Here is a 14055-nt window from a genome sequence, read left to right as displayed (position 1 = left end):
GATCTAATCCATCTCATAGTAATAAGTCATGGAAGTACAAACAAATATAAAACTGACAAAAGGAAAATCCTTCTTGCAACTAAATTAGATTTGCTGCTCAATTCTGCTTTGGTACCTTTATTTTATCAAAATTCAATGATAAGTGAACCTGATCATCTCATCCTAAATTTCCACACTTTAATTTGATATGAGGAGTTCATGTATTTTATGTATGCATGTATATATGTAGGCTCTATGCCCAGTGTGGGGTTTGAACTCAAGACCTTGAAATCAAGAGTTGCATGCTCTACCAATTGAGCCATTGAAGTGCTCCAAGGGATATGATTTTAAATGGGATATCATGGAAGGCTTTACTGCAAAAACGGCACTTAAGAAAGTCAAAATAATTTATGCATTATAGATGGCTGTCCTTTGAGAGTTTTAGGAGTTGTAAATACCATCTATTATTTTTGGTTCATCTCTTCACTTTCTTAAGTATGAAACATAATTTATATCTGCATAAAACTTATATGTGCAACTTAACAGTACAGAGTTAACACTAGTGTAATATGAAACAATGTCAAACTGAAACCAATACTACACTGTATGTTAACTTGAGTTTAAAAAAAACATGCCCAGAAACACAACACAAAAATGGCTCTGCAAAAATCCCTATTTATCTCTGCCTAGTTACAATTCTTCATGCTTAAGAGTTGACTATGCTTCTAATATTTATGTAATTGTTTCTTTGATTTTTTTTGAGGTTTTACCATCAATGTATGAATTCCCAAAAACGTAATTGAGTTTTGCATTTCTGACATCTACACAAATATAACCATACATGCATATTTACATTGTTTGGTTTCTTTTAAGATTATGTACCTAATTTTCCCTGAAGGAATATAACTCTTCATCTACTGCTGATGAACTCAATTTTTAACAAAAACAATCAATATTTCCATAAATATTGTTTTATTCATCCTAGGGAATACAATCATGCCTTTTGGGAGGGCATATAGTTAGGAAAAGAATTCTTTGCTCACAGGTTATATAAAACTTTAACCTGACTTGGTAACACAGGGGTTTTACCAGTTTACATTTTCCATCAGAAAGATTCTTTAATATTTCATATCCCCATCAGGATTTGGCTTTGCCATAATGTTAATCTCATCTCATACTGTGTTTATCCTTTTGCTTTGTATTTTATTTTGAACTCCATGAAAGCTAATGAGAGCTTGAACATATTTTCCAAGATTTAATGGCCATTTAAAAGTTCCTGTTCAGTCTTCTGCCTATTTTTCAATTGGGTTGCCACCTTTTCCTGTATTGACTTGTGGAAGTTTTAACATTTTCAGGATACTAATCCTTTCAAGGATACTTGTACTATATACATATTCTGGTACTCTGTGCTTGTCTTCTCATCCTTTTTTTTTTTCTTCTCATTTTTTTAATAGTATCTCTTATAAACAAAGTTCTCAATTTTTATGTAGTCAGGTTTATTAATCATTTTCTTTTGATTGGTGCTTTTTTGGTCTTTGAGCCTAAAAGAAAAAGTCTTGAAATACAAAGGTGTTTATTGCTAAACTGACCTTCTGGAGTTTTAAATACCCCAAGAGAATTCTGTCTGCTAGTGCTTAGTAACTCACCTAGGTGGCTCTGGTTTGAGAATTCTTCCTCCAACAACCAAGGCTCCTCTCCTTGCTCCAACTTGAAGATTACTGCTGGTTTAAAAATGCAGTTCCCTGTAGACAGAGAACAATGGAGTACTTAGGACAGATGATGAGCTTTTGGTTTCTTTTTTTTTCTTTTTTTTTTTTCTTTTTTTTTTTTTTTTGAGCTTTTGGTTTCTTAATTGTAAAAAGATACAGCTTCAGAAGTAGCACCCTGAAGATCCTGATTTAAAATCATCATGTGGAGTTGACAACTCCTCTTATTTCTCAAGAGGCTTAGTTAATTTTATACTCCTGAATGAAATGCCTCAATGACATTAAAATCTAAATAAAGTATTCATATATATTAGTGCATAAAAAGGAAATGCCTTCAATATGGTGTGATGAGGGTAAGTTATATTTATATGCTCACCCACTGAGACTAGGTTGTTGTAGTTCTCCAGCATCACATCTCTATATAGGGTCCTTTGAATAGGACCCATTTGCTGCCACTCCTCTTGGGTGAATTCCACAGTCACATCCTTGAATGATATTGATGCCTGTAACAGTACACTTCTGTTCAATCTGAAGGGTTCAAAATTAGGTGACATACTCATAAAAACAATTCTTAACTTTACTGTAAAGAATTTAAAACAAATGAATAGGGCACCTGGGTGGCTCATTGATTGAGCATTTGCCTTTGGCTCAGTTCATGATCCTGGGGACCTGGGATCAAGTTCCACATTGGGCTCCCCACAGGGAGTCTGCTTCTCCCTCTGCCTATGTCTCTGCTTCTGTGTGTCTCTCATGAATAAATAAATAAAATCTTTAAAAAAATGAATATAAAGAATGCTTATTTTGAATCTAACTTTAACTTACATTTTGGAGGTATTCAATGAGTAAAAATGTTTATAACTTAATTTCTATATATTTATGAGTTCTCTGCACATACTATAAGTATATTGAACTTTGTTTTAAAAAAACTTTTTAAGCAAAAAATGATAAATTTCCTACTATTTTTATCCAACACCCTAATATCTACCCTGGGCATATTCTAGGGTAAGAGTCAACAGATTATGACCTGTGGCCAAATCTAGCTTGCCACCTCTTTAATAAATAAAGTTTTCTTGCAACATAGCCACCCACCCACCCCAATCATTCTGTACTGTTCATGGTAGTTTTTGTGCTGTAACCACAGAGTCTAGTAATTCTATTGGAGATCTTATGACTATCAAAACTATCTGACCCATTACAGACAAGATTTGCCAACTTTTGGACTATCCAATCAATTAAAGGAAAGACTAAAAACAACAGAGAAAACACAATTAACAGAGAGGGATACATGTAGATCAAAAAAATATACATAATTATCAGCCAAAAGAAAGTTGGTGTGGTTATGTTACTATGAAAACAATAAGAGTAAGAAATTATCATTAAACATGGTAACTGGGCAGCCTGGGTGGCTCAGCGGTTTAGTGCCGCCTTCAGCCCAGGGTGTGATCCTGGAGACCCGGGATTGAGTCCCACGTCAGGCTCCTTGCATGAAGCCTGCTTCTCCCTCTGCCTGTGTCTCTGCCTCTCTCTCTCTCTCTGTGTCTCTCATGAATAAAATCTTTTAAAAAAATAAAATGGTAACTATTTATGATCCTTTTAACAGAAGATGTAAGAAACATAAATTGTTATGCATTTGAAAATTTAGCTTCTAAATACAGTCAATTCTCATTATTTGCAGGTGCTGTATCTGTAAATTCACTTCACTAAAATATACTACTAACCTCAATACTCATGACTTTGTAATATTTATGGACACTTGGAGAAAGGTAAAAAATTTGAGTGTCTAACACATTTTCCCAGCTGGAGCTGAACAGGATAATGCTTTGTCAAATGTCTGTTTTGCAATCTATTTATCATATTCTTTGCATTTTTGTGCTTTTGCTTGGTGTTTTCATTTTTAAAATGCTCCTCCACCCATGTAATGCAGATATGCTGTCTAGTATTCCTGAGTGCAAGAAGGTTGTGATATGCCTTAGAGAGATCAAGGGTGTTAGATAAATTTTGAGAATTAATTATGCTGCTCTTAGACTATAGCTAAGCTAAACATACAACCTTGTTTGTATGTTGAATGGTTGACCAAAATGTGACTAGAAACACAGGAACTTAACCTTGTCTTTACTCTAGAAGCAATGATTCAGTATTTGCTAATTTAGTGATCACAGCAATTTTATAGAAAACCCCTGAGAATAGTGAGAATCAACTATATATAAACAAAGTTGATAGAAATGAGAGATGGATCCATAATTAATTATAAATAATTTTAACACAACTCACAGGGCAAGCTGACTGAAAACACCAATAGAGATTTAGAAAGGGGTCAGCAGCAGCCAAGAGGGAAAATCTGGTCTGCTCATTTTTGTTTTGTTTTGTTTTGTTTTGTTTTGTAAGTAAGATTTTATTGGAACACAGTCACATTCATTTGTTTATATATTATCTATGACTGCTACAGCACTACAACCATAGAGTTCAATATTTCCAAAAAGACTGTATCTCCCATAAAGCTTACTATCTGACATTTACAGATGAAGTTTGCTGATCACTGGTACAGAAGGTTTAAATGATATAAATAACAATTTGAGTAACTGAAACATATAGGATAACCTAATTATAACAAATCATTTTCTGGTGCATTTTGCGTATTGGAAATAAAAACAGTAAGTCTCATCAAATTAGAAAAGACTACAATCATACAGTGTAGCTTTGGGTTTTAGCTCAGATGTAGAGAGCTGAAAAGAGCAATACTATCATCCTTACAATAAAAGCAAAGATAGGCAGATTGAAAAATGAAGGTTTTTTTTTTTTTTTTTTTTTTAATTCATCAGAGAAATGAAATGGCTTAACAATTTGAATCAGGAGAGAGACAGGTATCTGCAGGGAGAATCAGGACCTGCTTGTTTGTTTACTGGACCATATGCTACCAAACTTCATATAAGATGAAAGGAAGATAAAGCTAGAAAAATGTTAACAACCTGCTAAAGGCCACATGTGCACAAATGTTAGAGTATGAAGTCCCTGAGGGGGTGGTGTGTGTCACAGACATAGTGTGATTTCTAGCTTTTAGTGAAAATTTCTCCAGGAACCTAGTCTGTTCACAGAGATGACTGGGGGAGAAATTCAAGGAAGTCCTTTCCTGCCCCATGTGCTACGTGCTAGTGTAGGGAAATAATAGTCACTGCTTAAATCCACTCATATATATATAGATATATTGCTTATTTAGGGAAAGGCCAATAAAACAAGTAACTGTGGAAGGAGTCTCGGTGTCCATCGAAAGATGAATGGATAAAGAAGATCTGGTCTATGTATACAATGGAATATTACTCAGCCATTAGAAATGACAAATACCCACCATTTGCTTCAATGTGGATGGAACTGGAGGGTATTATGCTGAGTGAAATGAGTCAATCGGAGAAGGACAAACATTATATGTTCTCATTCATTTGGGGAATATAAATAATAGTGAAAGGGAATAGAAGGGAAGGGAGATGAAATGGGTAGGAAATATCAGAAAGGGAGACAGAACATGAGAGACTCCTAACTCTGGGAAACGAACTAGGGGTGGTAGAAGGGGAGGAGGGCGGGGGGTGGGGGTGAATGGGTGATGGGCACTGAGGGGGGCACTTGGCGGGATGTTATTCTGTATGTTGTTATTCTGTATGTTGGCAATTGTTATTCTGTATGTTGGCAAATTGAACACCAATAAAAAATAAATTTATTATTAAAAAACAACAACAACAAATAACTTAATGTATTGATTGTGTCCCGTTGCACATAGTTTTCAAATGTTGCCCAGACCCATCTACTTTATCTCTCCTAAGTAATAAAGTATCTAAATGGTGAGATGTAAATTCTTAGTGCCTAAAACTGAGGTTAAATTAGAAGATAAGCCTCAGAGAACTGTCATTATTTGACTTGTCTTGTAGCTCCCTGGAACATCCCACTCATATAGCTGTCTTCATTTCACATAACTCAAAGCTTGCCCACTGCAAACAGCATTTTCTCTGGGGAGCATGACATTAGTTAAGAATGAAAAAAACTCATGAGATATTGTTTACCATCATAGCTATCTCAGGCAGTTTGTAACAATTAAAGGAAACAACAGTCTAATTAAAAAGCTTAAAAGGAAAAGCTGAAGCATGATATATACAGAAGGGGCTTTGAAAAGCTCAGATATCTCTCTGGGAATCTACAGGGTGGCACATATGCCCTGGGCTATGAGAAAGTACTAAACTTGCTTCTCATTAACCTTGAGGCTCTGTGAAAAGTGAAGGTGAATACAAAATAGTTAAATGCCAGGCTAACTGTTGAAGGGATGCCCCAACATATACATCTTGGCAAAGATTAGAGCCTTACCGGTTACATGTCCTTAAGGAAATCATTGTCCAATTATCAGCTGACTATTTAGCTAATAGAGTGGAGACTTCAGTGGCCAGACATGACAAAGAATATAGGTTGTACAGAATCCATTCAACAGAGTCACTAAACAAATGACAGCTGTGGTGGAGTGATATTATGATGATAAATCAACACAATATATTTTAAATGTCAAGTTTTCAACAAAAATTTAAGACAAACAAATGAAAAAGTATGGTACATACATAGGAAAAACAAACCCAAAACTATGTATAAAACAGTGTAGAAACTGTCTCTGAGGAAGTCCAGACACTGGACTTACTAGACAAAGACTTTCAATAAACTTAAATATATACCAATAACTAAAGAAAACCGTACCTAAAAAAAACAAAAAAAGGTATAAGAACACATTTTCACAGAATAAAGGATACACATAGACAGAAAATAATATATATATGATGAAAAAGCAAGCTGAAATTCTGAAATAACAGAATTTGAATATTTGAAATCCAAAGTATGAAAATGCAGTAATAGAAGTGAAAAATTCACTAGAAGTCTTAACAGTAGATCTGAACATGAAGAACCAATTTTGAATATAAACCTAGTGAGATGATACAATCTGAGGGCAGAAAGTTAAAAGCAGGGAAAATGAACAAAAAGCCTCAGTGAACCTGTGGGAAAAAATCAAATATCCAAATACAGCAATATCCACATGAAAGGAGGAGGAGGAGAGAGGAAAAGGGGCAGAAAAACAGAGTGAATCTTGAAAGCAGCAAAAGGGAACTGACTTATCACTTTTAAATGCTCCTGAATAAAGTTAACAGTTGATTTGTCATCAGAAACTGAGGAGACCAGAAGACAGTGGTATAACAAATTTTAAAGGATGAAAGGAAAGTCTATCAATCAGGACTTCAACATTTGGCAACAGTGAAGAAGAAATCATGGAAGTCCCAAATAAACAAGGACTGGGAAAATCTGTCACTAGTACACCTGCCATATAAGAAACATTAACAGAGAAGCCATTCACTTTGTAATGAGAATGCATTAGATAATAGCTCAAATCAATATGAATAAAGAAAACTATGTAGGTAAAAGTTACTACACAGCTGAAAATATAAAGGGCTCTATAAGCATATTTTTTTGGTATTTATTTTTCTCCTATATGATTTCAAGAAAACTGCATAAAACAGTAATTAAAAATCTCACACAATGCATAAAAATGTAATTTAGATAATAACAGCACAAAGAAGAAGGGGATGGAACTATAGAGGAGGAAGGTTTTAGAATATTCTTGAAATTAGGGATCCCTGGGTGGTGCAGCGGTTTAGTGCCTGCCTTTGGCCCAGGGCGCGATCCTGGAGACCCAGGATCGAATCCCACGTCGGGCTCCCGGTGCATGGAGCCTGCTTCTCCCTCTGCCTATGTCTCTGCCTCTCTCTCTCTGTGTGTGACTATCATAAATTAAAAAAAAAAAAAAAAAAAGACTTAAAAAAAAAGACTTAGAATATTCTTGAAATTATAAGTTGGTATTCATCTGAATAAGACTGTCATGGTTAAGATGTTAGCATTAAGATAACAACTAATGGAAAAAATGTAGTAAAGTCACAAGGTAATTAAAATGGTACACTAGGAAAATAATAAAATGGTACACTAGGAAATATTAGTTCAATAAAAAAGCAAAAAATGCTGAAATATAAAAACAAAAAGGACTTGTCATATACTGAAAAGAAATGTCTAAATGGAAGACATACATGCTACTTATTGGTAATCACATTAAATGTTAGTGGCTAAATACTTAAATTAAAAAGTGGAGACTGGCAGAATAGATTTAAAAAAAAAAAAAGACCATTATCCAATTATATACTGTCTGTTAGAGACACTTTACATTTAAAGACACAATAGCTTGAAATTAAGACTGGTGAAAGATATACTATGTAAGCAGTAACCAACAGAACCCTGGACTGCCTATATTAGGAACAGACAAAATAGACCTTAAGGCAAAAATAGGAGAGAATAAGGACATTTTATAATGGTAAAAGCATCAATACATGAAGACAATATAATTATAAACATACCTAAAATACAAACACATGAAGCAAAAACTAATAATTAAAAAGACAAACACTTCAACAATAACAGCTGTAAATTTTAATGCCCCACTTTCATAATGGATAGAACTACTAAATAGAAAACTAATATGGGAAAAGCACACTTAATACTGTATCAACTAGACCAAGACAAGATACAAAGGTAAATATCTACAAGACTACCCAGGCCAACACCTGTGGCATACACATTCTTCTCAAGTACACATGAACACTCTCCAATATAGATTACACATTAGGTCACAAAACAAGTCTTAATACATATTAAAGGTTAAAATTATATATCTCCTATGATGAAAATAAAATAAAACAAGGAATCAATGCGAAGGAAAATTGGAAAGTTCAAAAATATGTGAAATGAAACAGCACATTCTAAAGAAACCCCCAAAAGATTGAAGAATACTAACAAGGGAATTACAAAATACTTTGAGACAAATGAAAATGAAAACACAACATACATCAAAAGTCATGGGATACAGCTAATACAGTACTTATTGGGGAAATTTATAGCTGTAACACCTATATTTTAAAAGATCTTAAATTAGAAGCACCTGGGTGGCTTGTGGTTAAGTGTCTGCCTTTGGCTCAGGGTGTGATCCCGGGGTTTTGGGATTGAGTCTCACATCAGGCTCCTCGCAGGAAGCCTGCTTCTCCCTTTGCCGTGTCTCTGCCTCTCTCTCTGTCTCTCATGAATAAATAGGCAAATTTTTAAATAAATAAATAGATCTCAAATCAATAACCTAATTGTACACCTTAAGCAACTGGAAAAAATAAGTGTGAACTAAACAAACCAGCAGAAAGAAATAATAAAGATTAGGGCAAACAAACAAAAAGAACAGAGTAACAATAGAATCAACAGAACAAAGCTGGTTCTTTGAAAAAATCAAATGAATTGATGAACTTTTAACAACACTCAAATTTGCTAAAATAAGAAATGAAAGTGGGGGATGTTACTACCAACTTTTCAGAAACAAAAAGGACTATCAGAAAGTACTATAAACAATTGTATACCAACAAATGAGATAGCCTAGAGGAAAAGGACAAATTCTTGGAAACATACAAAGTACTTAAGCTGACTCAAAAAGAAATGGAAAATATGAACAGATCCATAGGAGACCGAATTAGTAATTAAAAACCTCCCAATAAAGAAAAGCTTAGTACCAGATGGCTTCACTGATGAATTCTACCAAATGTCTAAGAAGAATTAACATAAATCCTTCTCTAACTCTTCCAAAAAATAGAAGAGGGAATCTTCTTAGCTTATTCTATGAGTTACTTTGAACTAAAGCCAGACAAATCATAAGAGGGCATTAAGGATCAATATCCTTTATGAATAAGATGCAAAATTCCTCAATAAAATACAAGCAGATAGAATAGCAGTAAAATGATTATACACCATGACTAAGTAGGATTTATCCCAGGAATATGAAGGTGGCTCACTGAATGAAAATCAATCTATGTAACATAATACAGTAATAGAATGAAGAAATACACCACATGATCATCTCAGTTGATTACAGAAAAAGCATTTAACAAAATCTAATACCCTTTCATGATAAAAAAAAAGAAAAACACTCAACAAACTAGGAATAAAAGAGAACTTCCTCAACACAATGAAAAAAGCATTTATGGGGAACCGGGCTGGCTCACTCAGTAGAGCATGTGACTCTTGGTCTCAGGGCTGTGAGTTCATTGTGGACATTGGGGGTAGAATTTACTGGAAAAAAAAAAAAAGCAGTTATGATAAACTCAGAGCTAGCATCATGCATAATGCTAAAAGACAGGATGCTTTCTTCCAAAGATAAAAAATAAGACAAGTATGCCTACTGTAACCAATTCCATTTATTACACTGGAAGTTCTAGCCCGAGCATATAGGGAAGAAAAAAAATCAAAACTGGAAAGGAAAAACATATCTTGTATACATGTACACAAGTCTTGAATGTTAATAGCAGTACTATTCACAACAGCCAAAAGACAGAAACAACCCAAATGTCCATTAGTTGATGAATGGATAAATAAAATGTAGTATATCCTTACAATGAAACCTTAAAAAAATTATGTTAAGTGAAAGAAAGTCACACAGTCCAAATATTATATACAATTTAACTTATTTGAAATGTGCATACTAGGCAAATCTATAGTGACAAAATTAGTGGTTACTTTTGGCTGGAGTGGGGAATGTTGGGATGGAGGGGTGATAGCTAATGGTACAGCTTTTTTTGGTTTTGTTTGTTTTCTTAGGTGATAAAAATATTCTAAAATTGATTGTGATGATGACTGTACAACAGCTAATAAACTAAAAATCCACTGAACTGTATACTTTAAACATATGAATTGTATGATACATGAATTATACCTCCATAAAGCTAAAAAAAAACACAAAAATAAGATTATTCAGATTTTCTTATGCTTATTAAAGAAATTGAATTTATAATTAAAAACCAACTACAAAGAAACCTCAAGGCCAGGTTGCTTTATTGGCATATTTTCCCAAACATCTAAGGAAGAATAACAGCAATCTTAAACTCTTCCAGAGAAAAGAAAATGAGGACCTGCTTCCCAACTCATTTTATGAGAGCATAATATTGATGCCAAAACTCAACCAAGACATTACATGAAAGGAAAAGTTTGGGCCAATTATCTCTCCACTAATGCACATTCAAAAATACAAACTGAAATATAAAAAAATTGAATTTAGAAACATATTAAAGGACAGTATTTTATGACCATATGGGAATTATCTCAGGAATCCAAGATTAGTTAAACATTGTTCACCTAGTTAACAAAGAATAAAGGAAGAAAATGATATGATCTCACTAGATGTAGAAAAAGCATTCCACAAAGTTTAATATCTATGTATGATTAAAAACTCCCAGGAAACCAAAAACAGAACTTTTTTAAAAAAAAGATTTTATTTATTTATTCATGAGAGACACAGAGAGGCAGAGACACAGGCAGAAGGAGAAGCAGGCTCTCTGCAGGGAGCCCGATGTGGGACTCGATCCTGGGACCCCCGGATCAGGCCCTGAGCTGAAGGCAGATGCCCAACTGCTGAGCCACCACCCAGGTGTCCCAGAACTTCTTTATTCTAACAAATGGTGTATAATAAAATCCTATAGTTAAATCCTGACTCAATGGTGAAATATTGAGCTCCTCCCTCGGGTTGAAGTATAAGAAAAGGATTTCTATTATCATCACTTGTATTCAACCTTGCAGTGGAAAGACAAGAATAAGGCTAAAAAGAAATTAAAGATATAAAGATTGGAAAGGAACTAGTAAAAATGTCTTTATTTGCAAAAGATATGATTGCACATACTTAAAATCCAAAAGGATCTACAAATAAGTTACCAGAATAAGAGAATTTAACAAATAGCTTGATATAAGAATATTAAAAATCCATTATATTTTAATAAACCAACAATTAGAAAATGAATTTAAAAAACAGTATTTGGGCAGCCCCAGTGGCCCAGTGGTTTAGCGCCACCTTCGGTCCGGGGTGTGATCCTGGAGACCCGGGATCAGGTCCCACATAGTGCTCCCTGCGCGGAGCCTGCTTGTCCCTCTGCCTGTGTCTCTGCCTCTCTCTCTGTGTGTGTGTGTCTGTCATGGATAAATAAAAATATTTTAAAAAATAAATAAAAATAAAAAACAGTATTTATAATAGTATCAAAATGGGGGGCCTGGGTGGCTCTGTTGGTTGAGCATCTGACTCTTATCTTTATTTAGGGTCAGGTCATGATCTCAGGGTCATGAAATTGAGCCTTGCATCAGGCTCCGTGCTCAGTGTATAGTTGGCTTATGATTCTCTCTATGCCCCTCCCCACACTTGCACGCTCACTCTAAATAAATCTTAAAAAAAAAAAAAAAAGACTAAAACAAATTAGATCAAATACATAGGAATAAATCTAATGAAAAATGTCAAGAGACTTCACCTCTACTTTGAAAAATTACCTAGCCAGAGTTTTTATGGAAACTGATGAAATTTCTATGAAAATACAAAGGACTTAAATTAGCCACTAAAGTTTTTGAAGAAGTAAAATTTTAAGGCCTTCGACTACTATACTTTATGACTTAATGCAATGCAATAGTAATTATGGCAGTGAAGTACCAGGAAAAAGATAAATAATTGGATCAAAGAAGTAGAATACATAGTCTAGATATAGACATTATATATATATATATATATATATATATATATAAATAGTCACTTAATTGACAACAAAGGCCTTGCTGTAATTCAGTGACAGAGGATGGTCTTTTCTACAAACGGTGCTAGTACAACTGGATATCCACATGGAAATATGAATCTTGACACTACCTTATACCATACACAAAAACAACTGCAGGTGGATCAAGCTCAAATAATCAAGCATCTGCTAAGAACATAGGAGAATATTTGTGTGATCTTGGAGAAGGGAAAAAGCTTTCAAACAGATGCAAAAAGAGCTATCATTAAAGAAAACCTGATACTGATCTTTATTAAATTTAAGAACTTGGTTTATCAAAAGACATTACCAAAAAACCCCAAAAAGTCAAGCCACAGAATCCAAAAAAGTTGCAACATACACATCTAGCAAATGACTTGTATTGATAATACAGAAAAAACTCTGATCAATATAAAAGCAAATAATCTAATTAAGATAAAGATCTGAACAAGTATTTTACATAAAAGAATATCTATACAGCCAAAACACAAATATGGTACTTGCAATTAGTATTTATTACAGAGAAGCAAACTATTAATTTCAATGAGAGACCATGATATAGCCTCAGGATGACTAAAATAAAAAACACTGATTGTAGCAAGTGTTGGTGAGAATTTGGTATAGCCAGAACACTGGTAGTATTAATTGGTTCAAGCACTTTAGAAAGCTAATTGTTGTATATGTTAAAGCTGAACATATGTTCATTCTATGAATCAGCCATTCTATTTCTAGGTAGAACCAAAAGAAATGAAGATATACCAAGAGACAGAAAAGAAAGTTCACAGTGGCTTTATTCATAATAGTCCTCAAATGAAAAAATACAAGTGAAAAACTCACCAACAAAAGAATAAGCAAATAAATCATCATACAGTCATATAATGAAATACTGCCCAGCAATAAAAAGGAAGTAGTGAAACACAGCAAGACTGATGATCTCAACAGTGTTATGTACAGAGAAGCAACTCAGGCCTCCCCTATCTCTGAAAAAGAGTACAGATTATATATGATTCCATGGTTAAAAATGAAGTTATTCTTTTTTTCCTGACATATGATGTTAGAATAGTAGTTGTCTTTGCAGAGCAGAGCAGTAGTTATCATCTGGAAACTTCAGGGGTATGAAAATGTTCTTCATCTTAATCTGAGCAGTAAATTACATCTGTACATATGAATACAGATGTAAAAATCCACCCAGTTCATACATAAACATGCACTTCACTAGTTTTAAAATTGTACCTCAGTTAAAGAGATAAATAAAAGGAAAAAAAATAAAGAGTGCATGGAGAAAAATTAACAAAATTTTAGTTAATATTTTGGGAAAGTAGGAACATGTCTATTACATTATCCCTTTGTATCTTTCCATAAGTCAAAAATTTCCCAAGACGTCACTGGTAAAAATAAAAGAACCTGGTCTAGCAAACTATGTTGAGACAAATGATGAAACAGGGAAATATATGTCACACATGTCAGAAAAAGGATTAATTCATTAGTAATTAAAAAGCTTTTTTTTTTTTTTTAAAGATTTTATTTATTTATGCATGAGAGACTGAGAGAGAGGCACAGGCAGAGGGAGAAGCAGGCTCCATGTAGGGAGCCCGACATGGGACCCAATCCTGGGTCTCCAGGATCTCACCCCGGGCCGAAGGTGGCGCTAAACCGCTGAGCCACTGGGGCTGCCCTAAAAAGCTTTTAAAATTAGCAAAAAGAAGGCCAAT

At 34.1% G+C, this 14055-nt stretch overlaps 1 protein-coding gene across 11 annotated transcripts in view; it reads right to left on the bottom strand.

Annotated features, from left to right (window-relative positions):
* The window catches only part of ZNF510 (zinc finger protein 510), a 34920-nt gene that overhangs the window by 5662 nt on the left and 15203 nt on the right, over positions 1-14055 (bottom strand). For 9 of the 11 annotated variants that reach the window (XR_005353938.1, XM_038526819.1, XM_038526818.1 and 6 more), the window contains 2 exons: positions 2062-2188; positions 1626-1721 (listed from right to left, as the gene is read on the bottom strand). Coding sequence is in view for 10 of the 11 variants with exons in the window: in XM_038526819.1 (XP_038382747.1) it covers positions 1626-1721; positions 2062-2188 (223 nt within the window). In the remaining variant the exon portion in view is untranslated. Of the gene's footprint in view, positions 1-1625; positions 1722-2061; positions 2214-14055 lie in introns of all 11 variants that reach the window. The other 2 variants (XM_038526815.1, XM_038526817.1) reach the window with 1 other exon arrangement.

Source organism: Canis lupus, chromosome 1 (genome assembly GCF_011100685.1).
Source record: "Canis lupus familiaris isolate Mischka breed German Shepherd chromosome 1, alternate assembly UU_Cfam_GSD_1.0, whole genome shotgun sequence".
Classification (NCBI taxonomy): Eukaryota; Metazoa; Chordata; class Mammalia; order Carnivora; family Canidae; genus Canis; species Canis lupus.
Note: the sequence above shows the minus strand (reverse complement) of the source record. Positions and strands in the feature narration are given on the sequence as shown.